The sequence below is a fragment of the Aspergillus chevalieri genome, chromosome 1 (genome assembly GCF_016861735.1).
Source record: "Aspergillus chevalieri M1 DNA, chromosome 1, nearly complete sequence".
NCBI classification, from domain to species: Eukaryota; Fungi; Ascomycota; class Eurotiomycetes; order Eurotiales; family Aspergillaceae; genus Aspergillus; species Aspergillus chevalieri.
Window position 1 is genome coordinate 4,016,661 of NC_057362.1, and position 24,923 is coordinate 4,041,583.

Consider the following 24,923-nt stretch of genomic DNA (forward strand, 5'->3'; position numbering starts at 1 on the left):
GGCGTATTAGAGTAATCATCATAGAAGGATGCATCATTTCAATACAGGCCTCCATCCTCGTCTCGGTGTAAATCCTTGCACTCCTTCGTCTTTGAGGACATCACTTCCCAACCTCCCCGTAACCACACTTCGCTCCTTCTCAGGGCCTCTGAAATAGAATGGTTCAAAGCCCATTAATCCCCCAGTATCCGGATCCTTCTTCCGGATCCACATTTTCTTCCCTGACTGATATTCGAAACCAGAATTAACACGATCCAGCGTTATAAACCATCGTCGTTGGTGTATAGAGCCTATTGTATTCGTTGAGCCGGGGTAAGCATTGTTGAGGCGAATTTGGTGCTCCGCTTTGTCGTCGTCTGAGTCTGCTTTTGTGCTGGATTCTGGGGGTTCGGGGTTAGATTTGTGTGTTGTTGATGGTTGGTCTGGCGGTTTATAAGATGGCGATGGCGGCGATGAAGGAGAGGAATCAGAAGAGGTGAGGGTCGGTTGGCTCTGTACTTTTGGCCGGGCACGTCTGCGTCGCTTCTGAGGCATTCGGAATGGTGTTTGGTGTGTGGTTTTGTCTTGTCGTAGGATGATGGTGTAGTTTGGTGGTAGACGGGTTCCATGTAATCGTAGACGGATTTTGCGCTTCAGGTACTTCAACACATGTTGGTCATATGCAAGTGTGACTAGAACTTACATTATGAAACGCTTCCCAGAGCTTCTCGCACTCGCTCTTATGATATTGCGCAGGACCGTCACTTTCCGAGCTCACAGAACGAGAGTCGTCCGTCTCCAGCATATTCGATTCCATCTGATAGGACAGTACTTCATACTCGCCCGTATCCCAAATAATCATACTCCCCGTGTTTGGAGAAGCTGTTTCAATAAGGTGGTTCTACACCCTTCTATCAGCTCCGGTCACCTGCTCAGAAGAAGAAAACATACCCAATAACAATGCACCCTCGTCTCAGTCGCATTCCGATTCAACCTTCGACTGTTTGGATCTCCCGGTAATCCATACATAACAGACCAACTAACAGAACTAGAGTCTGAAAACTGCAGCCTGAGATCATAATGCGGTCCTGCGATGGGATGGTCGTGTTGGTGAACCACGAAATGTCTCCCGTGGGGCCGTTCATTGCGCTGATACAAATCTGTCCAGTCTGTGATCTGAAGACGGGGTACCGCTGTTGATGTCGACGGACGAGTGCACTGACTCAGCCGAGAGGAGAAGATGCTCAAATGATCTTTGACTTGAACTTGGCCGGCTTCGATTGCTGCTAGGTTTGGAAGTGAACTCGTGCTAGTCGTGGACGCTACTTCAGCCGTATCTATGCTTCCATGTGGTATTGATGGTGGAATTGGAGGCGGTTTATCAGAACGTGAACGTCGTCTTGGAGGAGAGATAGGAGCATCCAGGCTAGTAATGATGGGCAGATTTCCGTTTCCCTCGTGGCATTCTTTCTTTGCTGGGGAACTTAATGTCTCCTTGTCCGCACTCAGGGTGCGTTTCATGATATAGCAAAGTTTGATTGGTCGACTCAGGGTGCTGAATATAAACTCATCGTCATTTTGTTGTATGTGTTATTTCGTACGATGTGAAATACGTTGCGAGATAAAGTGCTCCTTTCTTTTTGTCCATCATATGACGTCACGCGTCATGTGACATTCTATACCAGTGGTCCTTGATTTCGAATAGTAGCGGCTCTAAAGTTTTAGAATATATGTCGTGGGCATGTGCTCTGGCTAGTGGAGACTGCGTATGTGGATTGATCCTATGTCCACGCTGAGTTCAGTTTCAGTATGCTAAAACGTTGATGCTCTCATAGAAAAAGACTACATCTAGCTATTGTCTAAGCTCCCTGGCCATCATGAATCGTCCTTTCTCGGCTTCACACTCTGTGGATTATGAAAAACATCATCCGGGTCAATAGCCGCCTTAATCCTCTCCAGCCTTGGCAAATTAGACCCCCAGTAACGTTCTTGAGAGTCTTGCATAAATGGATCCACGTATCCCGGATACGCACGCGTATTGGCACTGGGTACATCCTGCGCAATGAGACTGTTGATTCCATCCAGAAATCCAACAGTGGTATTGGAAACGGGGCCTACTAAGTTGACAGCGTATGATTGTAGCCAGTACAGCGTATCGCGGTGAGCATAGGCAGTAGCATTGTTGGGAACGTCGCCGGTGGCTCCTGATTGTAGGTCAAAGTAAACGAGCCATAGGAGTGTGTCTTTGTCGGTGCTGTCGAGATAATCAAAGAGTTTCTCGAAAGTTGATTGGGGCATGAGACTGTCTTGGGTGAAGGCCATTGACTTAGCATAGAAGTGGAGTGGGATTCCCCCAATGATTCCTAGGGCAAGCTCTTCTACTGCATGGCCTGTCATGCCTAGCCAATCGGTTAAAATAGCGATGTTTCCCGGCTTGCGGATTGGAAAGCGGTCCGCGAGACCAAGGTCGTCGAATTCCTCTTTGGTACCATAAAAGTCACCGGTGAGAAGCATGCCATGCTCGAAAAGAATCATTATTGATGCGAATTTCCGAGAGAGATCAGGGTCCGAGATAAAGTCCTGCCATCCCGCCAGAATTCTGGCTCGCTCGGTTGTATTTCCCAGGATAAGCTCGTAGGTATACTGCACAGCGACTTCCGGTGCTGGCTCGGTGCGTACTTTGAATTCCGTGACGATTCCAAAACTAGCAGCAGCGCCTTTGATCGCGAAGAGAACATCTTGGTTCTGTGTGTTCGATGCCCGGACGATGCTGGAATTAGCCAACACAACCTCGACCTCCTCGACGTGATCCAAAGAACTTCCCCATTGTCGTGCGGTTGGTCCAAGGCCTCCGATTGTGAAATGGCCACCGACACCGACCTGGGGACAGACTCCGTGTGCCATTGCCCTTTTGCCGTTGTCGTAGAGTTTGTGGGTGACTTCATCCAATAGCATCCCCGCTCCAATCGAAGCGGTGTATGTAGACTCGTCCATGGAGAATTGCTTGAGTTCTTTCAAATCTACCACGATTGCACCATCCGTGCCTCCGAGACCTGTTGTAGAAGTGTCTCAAGTTAGTCGAGTTGTTGTCAATGAATTTGGTCAGGGAACTCGGATGTACCATGATTAGCATAGCTATGACCTCCACTCCTAGACTGCACTTTGTAACCATTACTCGCCGCGCATCTGACAACATTGGCTACCTGCGCTGTGGACTCGGGAATGGTGATCGCGGCTGGCACTACGGGGAAGTTGAGATTGTATGGATTCGCGTCAATAGTCCCGGCTTCTGAGAATGTCACGCGAGTCAAGTTATTTCCTAGCGCAGCTAGAAGGCAAGTTCGGATAAGTGTATTGTTGCTCATTTTGCTGTCTTGTCTATTAAGATAAATTGGAGGTCTTGATGAAATTGTTAAGGATGTCAATGGATGAATGAGCGACTTTTCCAAAACAAGACGGAAGTGAATAAATACCCCGATACTCCCGCTTTCCAGGTCTCTTCAGATCAAATGACCAGTCCATTGCAAAAAGTAAGAGAGTCTTGTGGGTTTCTCGGTTGGCGAGCTATGAAAATGTTGAAACATGTGATCTTCCTGAACTGTCTCAGGACATGGGACATGTGGTTACCTCCGGAGACTCTAGTAGATATCAATTCAACAACAAATGCGTACCAACTGCCGGTTTAAACTTCTTGCAAAGAAGCAGCCGACGACAAGACAAATTAGGATATCTAACCCATTCCCCCTTTGGAAGTGTCTTGTCAACATTGAGTATTGCATCTCGGGTATATCTGTCGATGGCATGAGATGACAGAGCCAATAAGCACCGCAGTCCGTTGTTATACAAGACAAAGGATATTGAGAATCATCTTCTGATGCCGGGTCTGAAGACCTGTTCTCCATTGGCCGTGAACTGCTGGCAATATACCTCCCCCGATTTGAGTGTGACATTAGACAAACCATGCCATTGTGTGTGTCACGATCACGAGTCGACTAGTACCACCTTGTGCACTGGGGTTGAAATGTATCCTGGGCGGTACTACGACTTGTTCAAGTAGCATAGAGTTGGAGAAGACTCCCCGTGACTTGGATGTGACCTGGATAATAGGGCTGCAGCTCCCCCGTGATAGCCATGTGACCCCGCAGTCATCTTCATCTTTGTTTTATCTTCTCCTCACTCTTTCCCACTTTTCATTCTCACCCAAACCTGTCCATTTGCTCTCATATTAGTCTCTTTCGCGTATTACACTGATAATATATGATCTTCAAGCTCCACCGCTCGATCTCAGATAATGCCAGCAAAGCACGACATCAATGAATTTTCCGAGATCTCCCACCTCCTTTGCGGAGGACTACTGTATGAAGCCAGCGGAGGTGTCGATTCAAGTGGAATCAAGATCCTCGATCCCTCGCAAATCATTAAGTGGTGAGGACACCGATCCATGGATCCCATCCGCCTTCGGGGATCATCGCCATGGTCCCCGAATCCGCCATCGGCGACTCTCCCTTTCTTCAAACCGAAAAATTAACGTACTATGAGTACAACACGACACTTCTTTGGATATAGGGGATACTTGTGAATGAATGGCCTGAACTGATTATCTTATAATGTTCACACCAATCCACACCTCTCTAGGTGCCCTCCTGCTATTCCAAGGCTCCTCGGGCCTCCTACTTCACAACGGAGCCGTTTTTGGAATCTCCTCGCTTCTCGCAGGGAGTGTTTTCAACCCGAGTCGCTATAACTTGCCCATTATTGCAGGACTTGTGTCCAGTGCAGTTCCGATTTACTGGCTGGCCCCGTCGTTGTTACCCACGTATCCTGCCGCTCCAAGCTCGTGGGCTTCCATAGCATCTACATTGGGTGTTGGATTTTTGTTGGGATGGGGAACTAAGGTATGCCAAATACGCCTAGGGTGAGGAATTAGCTGACAAGTATTCTTTTGACAGAATGGCCGTGGTTGCACTTCAGGCCACATGCTCTGTGGCCTCTCTCGCCTGTCGCCTCGTTCATTGATCGCAACAGTCGTCTTCTTTACTACTGCTCTACTCACAGGCAATTTCGTCAACGGAGGCCAGAACATTCCTGCCTGTGCAAATGGTATCCCTTGCTACACCGCGGTCTACCCATCTACCTCCGAACTCGGATTTATGGCAGCCGCAACTGTCCTCACCGGCATCATCAACTACTTAATCGTCCCCAAGTCACTTAACCGATCGGAGGAATCCCAGACGGTCTTTTCGTATCTGGCGGGTCTAGAGTTCGGTCTGGGTCTGTTTATCTCCGGAATGGCGGATCCCGCGAAAGTACTCCGCTTCTTTGCGTTCCTTACGGATCCTTCCCGGTTCGATCCTTCGCTGGCTCTGATTATCCTATTTGGAATTGGTCCGTCGCTTATCACATACCTATCTGCGAAACCCGGACAACATGGAGATAAAGATGACGGCAAGCCTGCCAAGCCTACCCTCGCCGAACAATGGAGACTTCCTACTGCTACTGTGGCGGATATTGACTGGCGGTTCGTGACTGGTGCTATGGCATTCGGGCTTGCTTGGGGATTACGAGGTGTTTGCCCGGGACCTGCAGTTTTGCGGGCGGTGTTGCAGCCGACTTGGGGTGTTGTAGAGATGGCGGGATATATGTTGGGGAACCTGGTGTGAATGAAATTGGATCATCAGTTTCATTATAAGGGCAGATTCAGGGCGGTATCCACTTTCCTGCAATTTAAGGCATTGCTACTATAATATAACATTCGCATCTTGTGATTTAGTCCTTACTTTGGAGCTTCGCGAGGAGTCTACCCAGGACGCGGTACAGATAAACTGCAAGATCTCCTAGATTGTTCCAAGCATCAACCTCATCAACAAAGCAATCTAATTTTCTTCTCTACTCAATCCTCTATCTTTTGCAGTTTCTAAGGTTCTCAGAGCGGGAGCGGCGATGGGTGGTGCTGAAATGTGGGGTAACCGGGTCTACCCCGGAACTGAATAGATGATATGCCCTAACTGCGTTTCGAATTGAATTGAGTGTTCGAATATTCTGCTAGACATGGACTGGCACAATGTTATTTTTCTGGGATAGCTCATGCTGTGGTACCTGTGGTATTTTGACTGGTCCGCCAAAATCACTGTTTTATCAATCACTCAACCAATCTCGCTGGGCGTTACGAAGTCGCTCATCTACCAAGAATCTATCCTGTACTAATGGAATTTATATCAGGCACGACGTAGCGCTTCTATGTCTAATCACGTGGCTGATGCATACTGTGTCACGTGTAGGCGCTCATTTAAGCGCTGAACAACACAGCATAGGACCCCTCATTCCTTACAACACCCAGTTTCTGAACGAAAGGACATCTTTCCTTCCAAGCCAGAAATGTCATTCCTAGGCTGCTTCCTCCCCTGCCTCTTCGGCGACGCCGTCGACGACGCACCCATCAAAACAACAACCACCGACCACCACATCGCCTCGAATATCGTCACAGCCATCCTAACATCCCCCACAACCGTCGACCTCCACAAAACCGTCAACGAACAAGTCGCCGTAACCGGCTGGGGCTGGACAGACTCCCTCGTCCAAGCCATCCTCCAGGGCCTAACGGCTGCCGTTACTGCTGGCGCGGCCTTAGCGCGTCCTGCCGCTGACGCCTTGAAAAAAGCTAAAGATGCGGCCGTCGGTTTTGCAAAGGAGCATCCGGTGTACACGACTTTGATTGCGCTGGGAATACTGCTTGTCTTGCTGCCGTGGGTGTTGGAGGTGCTCGGATTTGGAGAGGCGGGTATTACTCTGGGTTCTTGGGCGGCGAGGTGGCAGTCGACTTATGAGGGATATGTGCCTAAGGGGGCGTTGTTTGGGTACTTTCAGAGGCTGGGGGCAAAGTGGCATTGGTTCCCATAGGAACTTTGGAGGGCATTGATGACGCATAGAAGAGTATGTAGGACATAGCATGAAACGCAAATACTGGCTTCTTCAATATTTGTTTCACTGGCAGACTTTAATTCCCAAATGCTCGCTCGCTTTCTTTCCCTGATGTTCTTCTTCGACATCTGTCATGGCCTAAGATTAACTCCTTCATGTAATACCCTTCGAATGTAGACCAGGTCTTCGACCCATTCCACGCTGCGGCTTTCTTTGCTCTTTTGGCTTCTCCATTCTCGTGTTGCTTCCTTGTTTTCTCGGCTGGCAATATCATTATTGCCAGTGGCAGTCTTTGTCGACTCCATAGAATAGTATGGATTGAACGATCCCATGCTTAATACATATCTAGCGACTCCGACATATCAGTAAACCTTTTAATTTCATTACTACATATCACGGAGACGCTATTCTCGTCAACATGACACCGGGTGCCCTTGTTGTCCATGAACTGCTTCCGCTGACTTTCTGGTTCACGACCGCTAATTGGCTGGATATAATGACGCCCGATATTATTATGAAGAAATTATGAGGGTGCCCAGAGGACTCACATTCTTGGCATAATGTAAAACAGCAAATTGGAGGCCTAAGAGTCCCACTCTATCCTGATATTTTCCCATTAGGCTCAGGTCCATTGCAGCGAGCTTTATGTGAGAACATCAAACATCATGTGCCATTGAATACCCTTCACTGTAAACAATCTCACTATCCTCAGTTACAACATCGACTTTAACCATACCAGTCCTCCGCTAAAACCAACCGCAACCGCCCCACCGGCCTGTACAACCCCGTTCACGACTGCGAGCCCAGAGCCAGCGGCTCCAGCACTCTGAAAAAGTGCAAACAAGCTATTGGCCCCGACGTTCCCAATGGTACTCTGCATCACAGCAGCGGACGAGCCTGGATCCATTTCACCCCATTAGACTTGAGCAGGTAGGAGCGTGTACATATCTCAAACACTCACTAGCTGTGACCCCAGTAGCAGCAAACCCTGCTGAAGATAGAATCGGCGCAGACACTATACCTGGAGCAGCAACAGCCAAAGCGCCCCCGGCTCCAACAACCACCCAAGCCGCCGAACCGGGGTTCTCAGCACTCCACTGAGCAGCCTGGTAGGACATTAGCAGCCGGTGGCAGATAAAGGGAGGGGTGTGGTGGGAATTGTGGGTTACTTTTTCTGCTTTCTCCCACACTGGCGAGCCATAAGCCGTTGCTAATTTATGAACTTGACCTACGCACGTTTCAACGGCGCTATTGCCGGCGGCAAGGGATTCGGACGACGGTTTCGGGAGATTAGATAACATACTTGCATTCGTGAATGCTGATGCCACGAAAAATGAAGCCAACGGCTTGAGTAAGTGCATTCTGTCAGAAATTATGGGCACGAATGTGCAAAAAGGAGTAAACAGGATGTAGGAGTTGCGGGTGCCGTTGAAATAACAACCCTACCCCGCCCAATGCCAGCGTCAACTTGCATACCTAAAAATAGTTCCTGGCCGCGTAGGATCCAACTAGCAACCAAGACTGGCGCTAACTTGGTATAGGATCATAACAGACAAAGAGAGCCAGCCGCATTTACATGTTGCACAGTAGATACTTAGAAGTAAAAGCCCGCTAGCTCTACCAACATAAATGACAAGCAGAAGTGACAATAGAGAAAGGAACTGCATATAATCCTATGCCAGTGGCATAAGTACCTAATCGCCTGCAAGGGAATAGATTTTAGATAAATTCGTAAACTTTAGTAAAGTATATGATAACATGGCTACAGATATCCCACACAGATCGGTAGGGTATAAGGGCAAAGATCGAGGCCATGCACGAACACGGTTTGAAATCCTTGTGGTATATATTTCGATGTTTGGGAGGTTGACTGCAGGGGGTACTACTGTTCCGAACTATGGAGTGATGAGATCAGCATGGTTCACTGTATATATAACTGGCCAGAGTCATGTACATGGATTATGCAAGAGAAAGAAATTATACGGAGAAAACTTAATTGAGCAAGGTGTCAGGAAAAGCTTACAGCTCAGTCTTGTCCCAATCATAGCTCGCAGAGCGTTTCACATTTCCATTACCTCGCCTTCCAGAAGCAGGTTCAAAAAATCCCTCCAACTCCATCCACTCTGCCGCAAATGCCGTGACGAGCATACTCCAGTCCTCGACAGTATCCATGTCCAGATTCTCAGCATTGTCATCCATGGTATGCCAGACCTTGGGAAATCCCTTGAAAGGCGCAGCATCGATGAGATGCAGGATTTCCACTCCGCGCTGAAGAAAGGGGATATGGTCGTCTTGTATGCCACCGTATGTTTTGAGATTGTGATCGTCCTTCGAGCTGTCGATGAACCACCGCTGACTGTCGGCTGACTTGAACTGCTTGAGATCCCGAAGACGTTGCTCTATGGTCGCGATGTTTTGATAGGCCCAATGTGTAGTCTGGTAGTAGGACTGCACTGCTGGATCCTTGGAACCGAGAAGGTCCAGGAGGACGAACAGAGAAATCGAGTTCAACGGGGTCTTGAACGACGACATGGCGGGATTCACTTGATTATCCCAGTGCTCCGCCAATGCGCGTGATCCGTACAATGAATCAGTAGCAGTCCATTGAACGAACGCCTCCTCCCCATCCAGCAGTATTATTTGTATCCCCTTCTGTTCCTCCAGCGACGCATCCGCATGGCCTTCTGCTTCCATCTTCTCCCATTTCCGCGTCAAAGCTTCATCAATACTCCGCATGGCATGCATGATCATAGCGCACGGCGCAGCACTGTCGATCGCCCCGATAAAGCCCTCCGGTTCGTATTTACTATCGTAATGCGCGACCAACGTAAGCCGTCCTACGTCGCCAACGGCAGCCCATGGCGGGTCTCGCGCTGCGATGAAATTGACGAATGGGACTTCCTTGCCGTTCGAAACTGGTGTTTTCGATGTTGAATTTTGGTATTCTACCCTCCAATTAGGTAAAGTCGTCCGAAAGAAGTCCGCAAAGTGGTTCAAGACGGCGGTGTGACCGGAGGTACCGGGGACACGGGGTATGAGGATGGGAGATAGAAGGGAGCCGGAGTTGATGTCGAAGTCATTATATGGCCGCGGGAGAGATTTCAGGGTCTCATCGGAGAGCGACTCGTAGGCGTGCCCGGGGAGTATCACGGATAGCAGCGCGACTGCTATCAAGAGAATCAGCCGTAGGAGGCCACCGTAAGCCGACGACATGGCGAGTTAGCAGGACATTCGAGAGTTGTTCATGGCCCGGAGCTCCCGTCAGTCGAAGAGAATATATTAGACGGGCTCAAGCGGCAGCATGTGTCAAATGGACGTGTCTAGTCAGAAGTATGAAGGGAAGCGACACCGAATGTTGATACAAAGGACAAGCGCCAAGCCTCCACGGTCACGGGGAATTCTGCAGTTCCGCTGTGGAGGGCGTTCCATTTCCGCGCTTCATTCTCCAGATAATCTTCATATTGAATCAATTGGGTTGCGATTGATCTTTCAAACATGTCTAGCATGCGTCCAACTCTCCTGCTATTCCATCCGCAATTGCGCACTTCGCTGCCCCGAACCATGCAGAGGGATCTCAGCAGCCGACTGTTTGCCCGCTTAAAGACGACGACAACGAATTATCTAAAGAATCCTCGAGCTGCAAAGGAAGAACCCCCGCAATTGAAAACAAAAGATGGCTCTCCGGCTGGCCTGCGTACTCCGGCATCATCCCCGGCCGCACATGCAAAAACCGCTATCCGACGAGGTACGAACGACGGACCATCTATTAAACTTGGGCTTCATGTTGATTGATTTGCGTCTTGTATAGGACCACCGGAGCGTGTTCTGATCTACCATGGAGGAACGGGTCGGACAATCTTCCTGGGGATGTTACGGGTCACTACCATCTTTCTCTTCGGCGCATCCTGCCTGCTTGTTGCGCCAGCTTTTGCCGCCGATGAATATCCGTGGTATATAGCTCCTGCTGGTATGAATGAATATACATCCTCAAATCTCCTCTGAAAATGCAAGCTGACACCGGTATTAGTCGTCGCCGGAGGCACAATCCCCATGCTCTTCGTCGCCTACACCTCCGCCCCGTTCGTCAACTTTGTCCACCTAGCCCTCCCCGTCTTCGCCCGCCGCTCTCGCGAACAAGCACTTCAATACGCAAAGAACCTTCCTCCTACCGCTACCCTCTACATTAACACCATGAAATTCACAACAGTTCCCCGCCACACAGAGGTGCGAGTGGGCGATCTCGTTGCAGACAAGGCACTGCTACGGCCCGTAAGCTTTCGGAATCAGAATCCTGCTCCGCTGCCTTGGTGGCAGGGAAGGACGTTAAAGCAGTTTTGGGCGATGGAGAAGAGTAAGCCGGGGAAGCAGTCTACGACGTTTTATCCTGAGCTGTGGGAGTATGTATACAGGCAGATACAGAATAATGTGCCAAAGAAGCGTTGAATGAACATAATGAATTTCTTTCCTTCTAACAAACAGTGAATGCAGCATTTATGTCTATACCCCAGTCTTTGTGGTATAGTCTGGAGTCAGTGTCCGCTCACTCTTGCTGCCATTCACTACAGCACTTGCTCAATACCACATGCGGCATGCCCAGTCCTCAGCCTGCGTTATTGCTCCCCCCTCTTTCTCTTTATTCACTCAACACTTCTCAACCGCAAACCCTCCTCACTCTCAAACTCCTTCCATAACCCCAGTACTACCAACCATGTCCGGAAAAGCGAAACAAGAGGCCCTTCTAGGCTTATCAGCCAGCGAAGCAAAGCTTATCCTCATGGCCAGTTACCTCTCCACCGATCAGAAGGTCTGTCCCTCGTCTCTCACCAATAAAGAAGCCCCATCATACGAACTCTTCCGAACGTACCCCCCACAACACGGCAAAAACGAACTAACACCAAAAAAAGGTCGACTACGAAAAACTCGCCCAGTTGGGAGGTTATAAGACCGCTGCCTCCGCTAGCACCCTCTACCGCAACGCGAAGCGCAAGCTGGCTGAGTATATCCCAGCGAATCTTCAGAACGGCGGTGGTGGCACGACGAACACGAACGCGAATACTCCCGACGCTACGCCTGCTAATACGCCCAAGAAGACCCCTACCAAGCGCAAGACTCCCGCCAAGGGTGATGAGGACGGCAACGGTGCTGTTGAGGAATCGCCCACCAAGCAAAAGAAACAGAGGACGCCTGCGAAAGAGGCTAAGATGAAGGAGGCCAAGCATGAGAGGTGCGTTCTCATCAGTACTGATTTATATATTCTTGCTGGGATATATTGCTAAGTGTGGATGGTTGATAGTGAGCCTGGTCCTCCTTCCGCGCGACCTATGAAGATGGAAGATGAGCTGTTTCCGTATGTCAAGTTGAGGAATGGCGTAGCTTGAGCGTTGGGTTGGCTGTCAGGGGTTGTCTTGATATTTGGTGCGAGCTTTTGTTTTGATATGTTCACTAGGGTTGTGCTATTCGTTAGATGGATAATCATTCTGGAACGGTTAGGGATTAATGCCAGCTCAGAGGATATCATTATTCATGCAAGACAAAATTCAAGCGTTTAACACGTTTTATTCTAATTCCCTGGTATACATGGCTATTTAACGGACATGGCTCAAATACGAGCAGATTAGGACCCTAGCACGAAAAACCGCAAAAACAGATATGACTTTATACCCAGCACCGTACTCCGAAATCATTTCAAAAAAAGATATAACAAACAGACCATGATCATAATCACAGGGCCTCAATAGCCTTGCGAAGAACCTCCAACCCAGCATCAGAAATCTCCTCACTACCCTCACATTCACCTTCACCCGTCGACTCCTTCAGAGCCCAGGCAACATCACTCCACCAACCCAGACCAATAAATCCACCACCCTTGCGGCGTTCCAAATCCTCTTTAAGACGACTGGTATGCTCCCACTGCTTCGCAGCAACTTCCGCGCGTTCAATGACCTTATCCGGGATACCGCACATAGCAGCGCAGTGCATACCGAAACTGCCTTCCGCAACGCCATCTTCCAGTTTGTACAGGAAGGTAATGCGTCGTTCCTCGTCGTTGACGTGGATCTTCATGCGCTTGGGCGAGATCTCGGGGTGGTTTTCGAATTCCGCGGCGAGGGAGTGGTAGTGCGTGGCGAAGAAGCCTAGGGCGCCGATGTGAGTCGCGACGTGGTGCAGGACGGCTTGGGCGACGGCGACACCGTCGTATGAGCTGGTTCCACGGCCTAGCTCATCGAGGATAACCAGGGAGCGGGGCGTAGCCTCTGCGAGAATCTTCTTGGTCTCAGAAAGTTCGACGAAGAAGGTTGATTGAGCGGCGAAGATGTTGTCGTTGGCACCCAGACGAGACATGATACGGTCGACAGGTGTCAAGCGGGCAGAGTGGCAGGGCAGGTAGCAACCGATCTGAGCCATGATGACAGCCACGCAAGTCATTCGGAGGACAGTGGACTTTCCGGCAGCGTTGGCTCCGGTGAGCAGGTCGATATTGGGCCTCTCCCCTCCCAATTGCACGTCGTTGGGGATGAAGTCCTCAACGGAAGAAAGCAGACACGGATGGCGCAGCTCCTGGAATTCAAGAACACTTCGCTCATTGTCGACAAACTCGGGCCGGCAACTCGGCTCGCCCAGGGACGCTGAAGCCTTGGCCAAACTGATCAGACAGTCGAGCTGCGACACTATTTTCACGGCTGCTAGCCAGGTTGCGTAGTGTTCATCGAATCGTGCATAGAATCTACCAGCGACTTCCTTCACGATCTGACTGTGCGTTTCCTGGGCTTCTTGTAGCTTACGAATGAGAGATCGCAACTCGGGGAAGTAGTACCGTTTGACCTGCTTCGTCGCGGACATCTGGTCCCAGTACTTGGGAATGTTCTTCACCTTGATGGGAACCTCGAGCTGGTAGATTTCCTTTCCGTTGTCCCTGTAGCAAATGGCGCTCGAGCCAAGGTCTCGACGCACCTTCTTCAGAAGGTTCTCGAGGTCACTGTGCAATTGTTCGACGAACTCCTGAGAGTTGTCAAAGTCTTCCTCAACACCTGCCTTTGGAACCAGAATTCCATTCTCTTTCGCTTTGGTGCGGTCAAATGCTGTCTTCCAATACTCAAGCAAGCCGCCAAGGTCAGGCATCGACTTGATAAGCTGTCCAATGACACCCTCGCCAGAGCCACTGTCAGTGAGAAGGCTCATGGTGTATTCGATCTGTTCGAAACCTTCCAATACACGCACGAAGTCCTGGGATTTACAGTTGCCGGCGTGAATGCGGGAGATCAGTCGTTCCAAATCAGGCATCTTGACCAATTGAGAAGAGAATTGGTCACGGACGCTTGGGTCAGCATTGAGAGCATCAACAGCATCCAATCTGGCGTTAATCTTCTTCGCGTCCACCAAAGGATGGCAAACCCACTGCTTGAAAGTTCGCTTTCCGAACGGGGTAATGCAGCGGTTCAGCAGCTGGAAAAGAGTACCATCCGAGCCACCATCAGTAGAGTTCGCAAAAATTTCCATATTAATGAGTGTTTGGCCATCCAGGACCAAGCTAGATGCCTTCTTGATCGGATCGTACCAAGTGAAGTTGCCAATGGTGATCAAGTCCCGGTCTAGCTTCAGAACACGAAGATACTGCACCATGGCCCCGAAAGCAGACATCACCAACTCCTTCTCTCGAGCTTGTCGAAGTGTCTCGGGCCACGCTTGAAGGTTCTCGTCGTCCTGAGAGACAAAGTACTCACTCGTATCAAGTTCCTTGACGGTAATGTCGGCTTCCCAGAACTCCTTTCCGGGTTTCATGTAGTTCCAAATGGTTGTAGGACCGGTGTTGTTCTTCAATATCCGCACCGCCTTCTGGGAGATGGTTGACTTCTCCAGAAGCAATTCCTGTGGGCGGGTTTGCGCGACGAATGTCTCAAATTTGGTCATATCCACATCGTCGACAAACTCAGACAAAGAGAACTGACCTGTCGCCGTGTCAACAATGGCAAGCCCAAACGCAGGAAGGTCATCAACGATGGCCTCCTTAATAGCGACACAGTACACGGACATGTCATCCTGAAGCATTGACCCTTCAACCAGGGTACCAGCAGTGAGGACACACGACAACTCTCGTTTGATGACCTTATCTTCCTTCCCACCACTCTTCTTACCGTCCCGCTCACGCATCTCTTTACCCAAAGCGGACTCAGATTGGTCCACACGGGCGATCTTGTAACCCTTCGCCACAAATTGGTTGGCCCAGTAGTCCAAACTCATCTCAGGAACACCGACCATGCGCATATTCACTCGATCAGTAAGTTTAAGGTCAAACATCTGGTGACCGATGGTGGCATCGTTTTCATATAGTTCGTAAAACTTTCCTTTCTTGAAGAAGACCACGGTATCCCAAAACTTTTGTTTGATCTCCCAGTACTGCTTCTCAAAAGGCGAGAATCTAGACCATGCCAGAGGAGGTATATAAAGAGTGCGAGGATCGTATTCTGGATGACCAACAGGGTGACCATCCATATCCCGAAGATTCGCAAGCCATGAATAACGCTCTTCCGGTTCTTTGAGATGTGCCTTTTGCTTGACGGCGCTGGATGGACTGTTGGAAGAGGTAGGAGCAGTGCGCTGTTGACGAGGTTCGAGGTTTTCCGGATCATATGTCCACTTCAAGGTTGTTCCAGATGGGGCGTCTGGGACGTCCAGGTCGACTTCCTCGTCGGCCGGTGTTGGCTCAAACGGTGGCGGTGATGATTTCGGTGCCTGTCGGTTTGTAGGTCGCTTGCGCTTTTTCGATGGCTTTGCGTCTTCGTCAGAGTCGTCCGCAACTACAAAATCATCCATTTCTGGGTCTGTCAGCTATGTCCAGCGCAGAGAGGTGCAAAGAGTAAAAACTAACCATCGTCGGAATAACCGCCATCATTTCCATCCTGCTTGAACTCGTCATCACTTTCGGGCGAGGTCTTTCTCCTTTTATTAGTCCGACTGTTCCTCCGATTGGGGCCAAAGATCTCATCGTCATCATCCTCTCCTTCGGAATCGGACTCGACGTAGTTGACCTGCTTCTTGGACTGCAGAGGATGAAAATTAGATGAAGGACTACGACATCATAAATAATCAATTTTACTTACTCGACGCGATGGAGAACCAGACGCTTTGGGTTGAACAGGACTCGTCTGTAACTAAACAAGAGCGGTCAGCTTCCAAATCACCACAGCCATAAGACCAGAACACACCTGTTCATTTGCGCCCTTTTCCTCTTCCTCATCAATCCCACCCAGGTCACTACTCGGCACAGGCGTCAGCTTCTGCGAGAATTTCGGCCCGTTTTTCTTCTTTCCCGTCGAAGCCTCCTTCGGAGCGTTCGCCCCCCTGTTCTCCGAAACTCGCTCCGCCGGTGAAGACGCGGGTTCTGGGCGTCGTGCGGCGGAAGACGGTGTTGACGGGGACGATTTTTGGAAAAATCCGAGGATGGATTTCTGACTCTTCATGTTCTGCGCGCTGGAGGTTGTTTTTTTGAGCGCTGCGGACGGGGGCGTCGCGGTCGTCGGCGAAGATGCGGCGGGGGTTTCTTTGGCCATTGCGGACGATAGAATTGATCAAAGTATCGGTGAAAGCATTCAAGGGTTAAAGAAATGCAGTTGAAAATGAAGTCTAGCTCTATGCAATGGGAGATGGAGAAACAAACTCGGGCGAGTGCGGTGCTGTGGAGGAAGAGAGATCGCAGGGCGGAGACGTGATCGATAAGGGCGTCGCGCGTCGAACGCGTTTAGTGGTTTTGCCCGTGTACAGGGTAGGATATATGTCAATTCTACACTATGGCATTTCTACACCTGACGGGGCAAGATCATATAATAAAAGAGCCGATAAAATATAAAATTTGAAACCATCATAGGCCAAAAAATTAAGGAGAGTAAAGGAAAGGAGTAGAAACACGCCATTATGCTATGGTACATGCATTCGGATATGTGCAAAGTCTATAAATACACGAAGTCATAAGAGAAAGCAGTGTCATGTCCTCATTGAGATATCTTCTGGTCAGTTTTCGTCCTGTTGTGATCCCCATCCGGGCGCAGTAAGCCCACGCTCTTTGAATTCCTCGTCACTGATGATGTTGACCAACTTGACCTTCCATTTGCCCAGCTTCAGGATCAACAGAGAATCACCCTGAATGAATTCTGCTGTCTTGTCGGCTGTCCACGGTTTGATGGGCGTGAATGACAATTCATCCGACATGGGCCCGCTCTCGCCTGGGCGGGATCCTACGTATGCTCCTGCATTCTTGATAATACGGTGGCCTTCACTCTTGGACGACACCAATCCCGCATGCCACAGGACCCGGTTGAAAGGTTGGTCGTAAACTAGGGACCGCGGAAGAGTGACATTTACGGATGGCATGTTCGAGAAATTGGTTTGCGGAGCGTACGGGTTCCCAGACTGGGGGTTGACGAAACTCGCTGTGGGGGATCTCAGATGACCGGCTGGTGGTTGTCTCCCCGCTTGAGCCAGAGGAGTCGGCTCGGATGTTGACTTCCGTGGGCGGAATAACTGACGATGTTGCATGGCTACGGCTTCTGCCTCTTGTCTTCCGTGGATGAGCTCCACAAACTCGAAAGCCAGAGCATGTTGTGCAACACGCTTCGACGGATCAGCGTTCTGTTTCTCCATGATCTTGGCGATCTCTGGTAAAGGTAGGAACGTGAACATTTTCAAGTAGCGTTCGACGACGTCATCGGAAATTCGAATGAAGAACTAGTGGCCATGTCAGTAACTGCTAATTTAATGAGAAGTGGAGCTGCAGACCTGGTATAGTTCGAAGGTGGATGTCATGTCCTTATCAAGCCAAACTGCATTGCCAGCGGACTTTCCAAGTTTCTCGCCGGACGAAGCGGTCAGTAATGGCGTGGTCAGACCGATTGGCCTGTCGATATCCTTTTCAAGAGCGTTCCGGTCCTGCTCGTCCGCAGTGTTTCTGCTGATGGACTTGACCGCATCCATACCAAAGAGGATATTACCGTATTGATCAGTGCCTCCCACCTGAACTTGGACACCCTTCCTAAACAAAACCCACCAATCCCATGCTTGCATGAGGGGGTATGAGAATTCAGCGAAAGACATACCGTCGCCTTTCGCCAGTCGGGTTTTGACTCTGCGAGTTATTAGATGAGTGCATGCTCAGAAAGATGGGACAACCGCAGCGATCAACTCACGTGTCTCTGCCCAACATAGGGCCAAGTCGCATGAAAGCGCCCAAGTCCCGGAGCAACTCAATGAACGATGTTTTGTTCCACCACACGTTATTGTTCACCAGTGATCGCCTCCAGATCCGTTGTCTCTGGTACCCATGCCTTTCCCCGTATCTCTCGATACTCGCACCCAACTTCTTCAGTTGCATGTGCATGGCTGCCATGTTTGCCTTGCGAATGGAGGAGTGTACTTTTTCCCTTCCTTGCAATCTTCCTGTTGGATCACCGACTCGAGACGTGGCACCGCCAAGCTGTGCCGGGGTCAGTCAAACTTGCTGAGACTTCCAATGTAGAAGGGTCACTGACCAAGAACACCGCGGGTAGGCCCCAAACGTAGGCCCACGCTAAAACCATGAACGGCAACATGTGTCCAATATGCAACGAAGGAGCGGTTGGATCGACACCGGCGTACAGGCCGACTCGCTTCTCGGTGAAGACTTTGTGTAAAAGGTCGCGTTCTCTGGAAAAAACCCAAAGTCAGCATGGGTCCTAGCCCGAGCCAATAGATTACAATAATCGCATGCACCACGCACCCAACAACATCATGCAGTAATTCTCTTTGCTCCAGATGCTGCACAAAACTGAGTCTCTTCCCGGCCTTGATCTCCTGCGCCCATTCTTTCCATTGCTTCTCCGCATCTTTCATTCGCTGGATGTAGGCTAGTGTAATCCATCTTCTCTGCACCTGGCGTCCATCCGCCAACCAGACTAGGCGATTGGATTGAGATAATGAGGGCCTTGCCCGTACCGACGCTATCTGCGCATAATGGCAAACTCCGCGGTAGGATAGAGGAAGGTTGAGGGGCCGAGCAGAAAGCCGTGCCGCAGAAGGCAGAGATGATATTTGTGGTTTCATAAAGGAAACAAGGTGTATTCCACCAAATCTCCGGCTTAATGAACGTAATTGACGAGAATCAAGCAAGCCTGAGAAAAGCCGTCCATCTACTTTTCTGCCATCCGCCGATAACGATCCATGGTTTTTCCGGCGGAGGATCATTGATGCGGTGCCGCTTCTCAAAGCGACTAGTGTACCTTAATGCCTCCAATGCCTGTCTCTTGAGTGTCATTATGGACGAAGATGATGGGGGCTGAGGGCTCAACCGGAGATATAACTCCCTGAGAACTATGCAGTATCTTGTAACGGATTATATATTCACATGCAAACGCCTGCCTCATACTTCTGCATGCTCCGTATACTACTACTCACGTTGGACAGTCCCGGAAGAATGCATAGCTCGAAGCTCACACTCGTGACATACTTCTTCGCATGATTGGTCAGATGTGGCATCTAGGAGTCAACGGCCGCCCAACTTCATCCCTTTGTCTCCTTTCTTCACTACAAAATTCTCCGGAACGCAGGACACTATGTACGGAATACACCGAGTGGGTATCCAATAAGCTCCATTGGAATCCCAAGCGCAAACCTTTTCAACTGTCATTCCCATCCGTGCCAACCGGAACAAGTTTATGAGGGAATTCCGGTTATCAAGTGGTTGGTCCCCGGCTCAGTTCGAAGACAGGCCCAAGCAAGGAGAGGAATGCCGTGATGCAATCGCGTGTAGGCGACGTATTTTCTGCAGCAGACGTTACTGCTTAACCGTACTGTACTTTCGTCTGGAACATCTTCCGTCCAATCTATTTCCAATGTCTTTTTTGTCTCAGATCTGGTCTCAGAATTAGTTCTTACCGTGAGGAATGGCATCAAATTCGGAGATTTTGTCATTACTGACAGGCTACATTGGTTTATCTTTGGTTCTAATCAACAGCACCGCTGCTGCAAGAAGTGTTGTCCGCCGATTGGACGGGACGTCGACACGGGGTCAACACGACGGAATACGCCTCGCTAGTCCCTGCTACGCAGATGAGGATGGAGATGCGACTGACAACTCTGTAAGGGAATGCTCGGACAAATGGCAACGAGTGGTGATCGGACTGCTTTCTGTGGCAGGTTTCGAAGTCGCCTTATGTTTGGCCATTACCACTGCTGTTCACGTTGGCATTGAAAGCTATGGGGTGCAATCTTGGCTCCAAGTTGGAGTATGGGTGAGTTGGTACTTTGACATCCTATTTGAGGAATGGGTATTGTTAAACTAGGAGTGCTAATAGATCTACGTAATCTCCTATAGGCGTGCCTCGTCCTTCAAACCGTTGCTCTCTTCACTGAACCGTTGCGCACAGAAAGATTCGTTCAGAGCCAATTGGCTTTTTGCGCTAGCATATTGACCATAATGATCCCATGTCTACAAGTCAGTATCGGAGTTTTACTGGAGCGTCAATCTATCAACCAGCCCTCAATTGGGCTGGTTGTAACGCAAGTCATGATCGCTTTCCTGCGCGGAACATGCTGCCTTCTGGTTCCACGCCGCCCAGACGTGTACCACGAGGGCAAGGTAGTTGACCAACAATACTCGGTTTCCATATTGCATCGAATCACCTTCAGTTGGATTAATGGCCTGTTGCGGCATGCAGTTCAAAAAAAGAGCCTAGAGCTTGCCGACTTGCCTGCTCTGCCCCTGTCAGTCCGTCCTGAAACACTTCACACCCGGTTTGAGCGGGTGAGAACGGGCCATACCTTATGGACAAGCCTTGTTATTGCTCACTGGCGATCATTCCTTCTCCAGCTTACGCTTGCCCTAATGTCTTGTGCTCTGAGCTTCGGGCCGCAGGTGGCTCTTTACAGGATTCTAAAGTGCTTAGAAAATCGTGGCTTAGGCATACAGGGCAGTTCGGAATCATGGATATGGGTATCAGCATTAGGATTTTTCATGCTGCTATCGTCAAGCGTCGACTCGTGGCTCTACTGGACTGTTTACTCAAAACTGGGGGTTCCCGTTTATGAGGAACTGGCAGCGCTAGTGTTCGCCAAGTCGATGCGTAAAAAGGATGTGAAGGATACGAAAACGACGCATAAGCCCGATGAATCCGCAATGGATCCTTCCACAGCCGCTCTCCTTGATACAGAAGAAGAGGACGAACAAGCCCAGGAGGGCCTTCAGAGCATCATCAATTATGCAGCAGTTGATGCGAAACGAGTCGCTGATTTTGCGTGCTACAGCTATCTGATCCCTCATGCGATAATTAGGCTGACGATTGCTTGCGGTTTCCTGCTGGGTCTTCTCGGATGGAGGAGCTTGTCGACAGGACTCCTTGTAGCAGCTGTGATAATACCCGTCAACAGCTACCTTGCCACAAGATATGCGAAGTCTCAGGACGATCTCATGAAACTACGAGACCTAAAACTAGCAGTAGTCTCTGAAGTTCTCCAGGGTATTCGGCAGATAAAGTTCTCAGCGATCGAAGGAGAATGGGAAAGGAAGATCGCTGAAAGGCGCCATGCAGAACTGCAGTCTCTTTGGACTTCTTTCCTATACAGCACGGGTCTTATATCGACTTGGATTCTTGGCCCTTTGATGCTATCAGCCGCCTCCCTCACTGTGTATGCATTGCTCTACGGTGAGCTTACTGCGTCTGTGGCTTTCACTGCCATGTCAATATTTGGATCCTTAGAACTCTCAATGGCCAGCTTGCCGGGTCTGATGTCGAAAGCCTTGGAAGCGAAGATTAGTTCGGATCGCATTGACAAGTATATGGATAGTCCCGAAAAACCAATGAACACGACCCCAGCTAATTACATAGCATTCGAGGCGGCATCGGTCGCATGGCCCGCTGATGAAGATCACAGTGATTGGGATACCGGCAAAGGCTTTGTGCTACGCAATTTGAATTTGACATTCCCACCAAAAGGACTGAGTGTCATATCTGGAAAGACTGGATCTGGAAAGAGCCTTCTCCTCGCCTCAATCCTTGGAGAGTGTGACATCCTCCAAGGTAAAGTCAAGGTCCCTGTGTCCCCACAGCTCAATGTACGATGTGACCGTCGCATTTCGAGCGCAGAATGGATTATCGACAATGCAATCGCATACGTTGCCCAAATCCCTTGGATTGAGAATGGAACTATACGAGATAACATCCTATTCGGCTTACCATATCACCCTACACGGTATCGCAAGGTGCTCTATGCTTGTGCCTTGGACAAAGATCTTGACATGTTCCCTGACAAGGAGATGACTGACATTGGCGCAAATGGCGTGAACCTTAGTGGTGGTCAACGGTGGCGGGTGTCATTCGCCAGAGCATTGTATTCTAGGGCCGGAATCCTCATTATGGACGACATATTCAGTGCGCTGGATGCCCATACTGGCCGTCACGTCTACAACCACGCGCTAACAGGTGAGATTGGTCGAAGACGCACACGAATTCTTGTCACTCATCACGCCACTCTCTGCCTTCCGCATACAGACTACTCAGTTTTTCTTGAGAACGGACATGTCAAGCACGCGGGCACTGTCGAGGAGCTCCGACGGAACAACAGTTTATCAGACCTCCTTTTATTGGAGGAATCAGCAAGACCTGATGACCAGAGACATATCGAGGGGCGTCGTGAATCTGAAATTGAGCCTATGGCTGTTCCCAACAAAGTGCGTTGTTCGAGCACCAGGAATCGAACATCAACTACAGCCAGGCGAAGCTCTGTAGCTAGCAGACGAAGTTCAATCGCAAGTCGACAGAGCAGACGGAGTTCCGTCTGGAGCAGAAACACGAACATTGGCGAGACAGATACACGACAATTTGTGCAGGACGAAACAAATGGTACTGGGTCCGTTTCTATTTCTGTTTATGCTGCCTATTGTAATAAGGGAGGCAGTGCGTACTTTTGGGGCACTATCTTTGGCGCATACATTTTATATGCTTGCCTCATCGTTGGACGGGTAAGTCACTCTTTGTACTTGGAATTTCCTGCTATTGACAATGTTACTTCAGTCATGGTGGGTGAAACTATGGACCAGTTCATCCAACAATCAAGAAAATCAAAGTCACCATCCTTCGAGCATAGATGCTATCATGGACCGTCTAGCATCTGTAAAGGCAGATGCGGATCTATTCCTATACCTTGGTGTATACGTTGGTATCTCCGTTACGGCTTGTGTATTGGGGACAGTTAGATATTACACCCTTATGAAAGCAGGAATCGAAGCGTCGAAGAATCTATTCAACGACTTGACCTACGCTGTGCTACGTGCGCCTCTCCGGTGGCTTGATACGATTCCCCTAGGCCGCATTCTGAACCGATTTACATCCGATATTTATGCAGTTGATGTGAGACTCGGTTATGACATCGGCTTGTTCGTTCATAACGTCTTGGAGATTACGGGCATTTTATTAGCAGGCATGGCTGTTTCTCCGTTTGTGATCATTTTCGCGGCTGTGATTCTGGCAATTTGTCTGAAGCTTTCTTTAATGTACCTGGCCGGGGCGCGCGAGGTCAAGCGACTGGAAAGCACCGCTAGAAGCCCGATTTTCGAACAGTTTGGCTCCAGCCTTGCAGGTCTCATCACCCTTCGCGCTTTCAATAAAACTGATACCTACATTGGGATTATGTACGAAAAGATCAGTGTACATGCGCGGACAGCGTGGTATCTCTGGCTGTTTAATATGTGGCTAGATTATCGCATGAGTGTCGTGGGAGCCATTTTCTCAACGATGACCGCGGCCTTGGTGGTTTACTTCCCTAGCATTCCGGCTGCACTTGCTGGATTTGCTTTGAGCTTTGCATTGCAGTACAACAGTGCTATTGTGATGGTTCTACGACAGTATGCTAATGTCGAGTTGGACATGAACGCGACGGAACGGGTGCTCGAGTACTCGGATATTGAAATTGAAGACCAGACGGGGATGGAAGCACCTGCTTCTTGGCCGACAGAGGGCAAGGTCGAAGTCGAAGACCTAGTTGTTGGCTATGCACCGGATCTTCCTCCCGTCCTTAATGGCTTGTCATTCACAATGGAGAGGAACCAACGAGTAGGCGTCGTTGGTCGTTCTGGGGCTGGTAAATCTTCCCTGACATTGGCACTGTTCCGTTTCTTGGAGGCTCGATGGGGTCGCGTTTCCATTGATGGTTTGGACATTTCCAAGCTCAAACTTCATGATCTTCGAAGCCGCCTGGCTATCATTCCCCAGGATCCTGTCCTCTTCTCTGGCACAGTGAGATCCAACCTTGACCCGTTCAACGAACACAGTGATCCCGAACTCTACGATGCATTGGAGCGGGTCAACCTCATCTCATTCAGCGACTCAGAAACCCTAGCCTCCGAATCAAGCACCCGGCCACAAATCACAAGGACCACGAGCCCAGAAAGCACAACGGATACACTAGCTTCCTCCCACACGAGCCGTACAAAAGAAAACAGTTTGTTCACATCCTTATCCGACATGATATCCGAAGGAGGCTTCAACCTGTCCCAAGGCCAGCGGCAACTCCTCTGCCTCGCCCGCGCCATCGTATCCCGTCCCAAAGTAATGATCTTAGACGAAGCGACTTCCGCAGTCGATATGGAAACCGATGCTCTGATCCAACGGTCTATTCGTTCTGAATTTGGTCGGAATGCGTCGACTTTGCTTGTTATTGCGCATCGATTGAGTACGGTTGCGGACTTCGATAGGATTCTGGTTATGGATGCGGGGAGGGAGGTCGAGTTCGGGTGTCCTAGGGAGTTGATGGGAATTGAGGGTGGTGTGTTTCGGGGTTTGGTTGAGAGTAGTGGGGAGAAGAATGTCGTTGAGGAAATCATCTTAGGGAAATCGCTTGATTATTGATATACGGGAAGCGTTGAAAATTGGCTTGTATGGCGATTTGGTTTAACAGGGTTTTTCTACTGGTTTGAGCCTTGCTAAGAATGAACCAACTGCCTTTTAGAGGTGACTGAACTATAACCCTTACTGAATATGGTGTCTGGCAGTGATAATCACATGTAC

At 49.7% G+C, this 24,923-nt stretch overlaps 11 protein-coding genes across 11 annotated transcripts; 5 read left to right on the top strand and 6 right to left on the bottom strand.

Moving 5' to 3' along the window:
• Positions 1–33: 33 nt before the first annotated feature.
• ACHE_11399A (uncharacterized protein) lies at positions 34–1,500 on the bottom strand (the record flags this gene model as incomplete). The annotated part of the gene is made up of 3 exons (XM_043275963.1): positions 34–630; positions 683–880; positions 931–1,500. 3 exons carry the CDS (start codon positions 1,498–1,500, stop codon positions 34–36), a joined length of 1,365 nt encoding a protein of 454 aa, XP_043132519.1.
• A 354-nt stretch (positions 1,501–1,854) lies between these two features.
• ACHE_11400A (FAD-binding oxidoreductase) lies at positions 1,855–3,344 on the bottom strand (the record flags this gene model as incomplete). The annotated part of the gene is made up of 2 exons (XM_043275966.1): positions 1,855–3,032; positions 3,101–3,344. 2 exons carry the CDS (start codon positions 3,342–3,344, stop codon positions 1,855–1,857), a joined length of 1,422 nt encoding a protein of 473 aa, XP_043132520.1.
• Positions 3,345–4,586: 1,242 nt separating this feature from the next.
• Positions 4,587–5,639, top strand: ACHE_11401S (YeeE/YedE family protein; the record flags this gene model as incomplete). The annotated part of the gene is made up of 2 exons (XM_043275967.1): positions 4,587–4,874; positions 4,929–5,639. The coding sequence occupies 2 exons, from the start codon at positions 4,587–4,589 to the stop codon at positions 5,637–5,639; spliced, it is 999 nt and encodes a 332-aa protein (XP_043132521.1).
• A 715-nt stretch (positions 5,640–6,354) lies between these two features.
• On the top strand, positions 6,355–6,876 carry ACHE_11402S (interferon alpha-inducible IFI6/IFI27 family protein; the record flags this gene model as incomplete). Its single annotated transcript, XM_043275968.1, has 1 exon — positions 6,355–6,876. The coding sequence occupies one exon, from the start codon at positions 6,355–6,357 to the stop codon at positions 6,874–6,876; it is 522 nt and encodes a 173-aa protein (XP_043132522.1).
• A 733-nt stretch (positions 6,877–7,609) lies between these two features.
• ACHE_11403A (uncharacterized protein) lies at positions 7,610–8,258 on the bottom strand (the record flags this gene model as incomplete). Its single annotated transcript, XM_043275969.1, has 3 exons — positions 7,610–7,794; positions 7,859–8,003; positions 8,067–8,258. 3 exons carry the CDS (start codon positions 8,256–8,258, stop codon positions 7,610–7,612), a joined length of 522 nt encoding a protein of 173 aa, XP_043132523.1.
• A 521-nt stretch (positions 8,259–8,779) lies between these two features.
• ACHE_11404A (glutaminyl-peptide cyclotransferase family protein) lies at positions 8,780–10,110 on the bottom strand (the record flags this gene model as incomplete). Its single annotated transcript, XM_043275970.1, has 2 exons — positions 8,780–8,792; positions 8,921–10,110. 2 exons carry the CDS (start codon positions 10,108–10,110, stop codon positions 8,780–8,782), a joined length of 1,203 nt encoding a protein of 400 aa, XP_043132524.1.
• A 282-nt stretch (positions 10,111–10,392) lies between these two features.
• ACHE_11405S (uncharacterized protein) lies at positions 10,393–11,340 on the top strand (the record flags this gene model as incomplete). Its single annotated transcript, XM_043275971.1, has 3 exons — positions 10,393–10,642; positions 10,706–10,864; positions 10,925–11,340. The coding sequence occupies 3 exons, from the start codon at positions 10,393–10,395 to the stop codon at positions 11,338–11,340; spliced, it is 825 nt and encodes a 274-aa protein (XP_043132525.1).
• A 265-nt stretch (positions 11,341–11,605) lies between these two features.
• Positions 11,606–12,275, top strand: ACHE_11406S (putative histone h1.3.; the record flags this gene model as incomplete). Its single annotated transcript, XM_043275972.1, has 3 exons — positions 11,606–11,701; positions 11,802–12,121; positions 12,191–12,275. 3 exons carry the CDS (start codon positions 11,606–11,608, stop codon positions 12,273–12,275), a joined length of 501 nt encoding a protein of 166 aa, XP_043132526.1.
• Positions 12,276–12,618: 343 nt separating this feature from the next.
• On the bottom strand, positions 12,619–16,445 carry MSH6 (mismatch repair ATPase MSH6; the record flags this gene model as incomplete). Its single annotated transcript, XM_043275973.1, has 4 exons — positions 12,619–15,710; positions 15,764–15,935; positions 15,996–16,046; positions 16,101–16,445. 4 exons carry the CDS (start codon positions 16,443–16,445, stop codon positions 12,619–12,621), a joined length of 3,660 nt encoding a protein of 1,219 aa, XP_043132527.1.
• Positions 16,446–16,902: 457 nt separating this feature from the next.
• Positions 16,903–18,966, bottom strand: MSY1 (tyrosine--tRNA ligase MSY1; the record flags this gene model as incomplete). The annotated part of the gene is made up of 5 exons (XM_043275974.1): positions 16,903–17,616; positions 17,668–18,013; positions 18,075–18,361; positions 18,417–18,570; positions 18,644–18,966. 5 exons carry the CDS (start codon positions 18,964–18,966, stop codon positions 16,903–16,905), a joined length of 1,824 nt encoding a protein of 607 aa, XP_043132528.1.
• Positions 18,967–20,875: 1,909 nt separating this feature from the next.
• On the top strand, positions 20,876–24,764 carry ACHE_11409S (uncharacterized protein; the record flags this gene model as incomplete). The annotated part of the gene is made up of 2 exons (XM_043275975.1): positions 20,876–22,879; positions 22,932–24,764. 2 exons carry the CDS (start codon positions 20,876–20,878, stop codon positions 24,762–24,764), a joined length of 3,837 nt encoding a protein of 1,278 aa, XP_043132529.1.
• Positions 24,765–24,923: the final 159 nt, after the last annotated feature.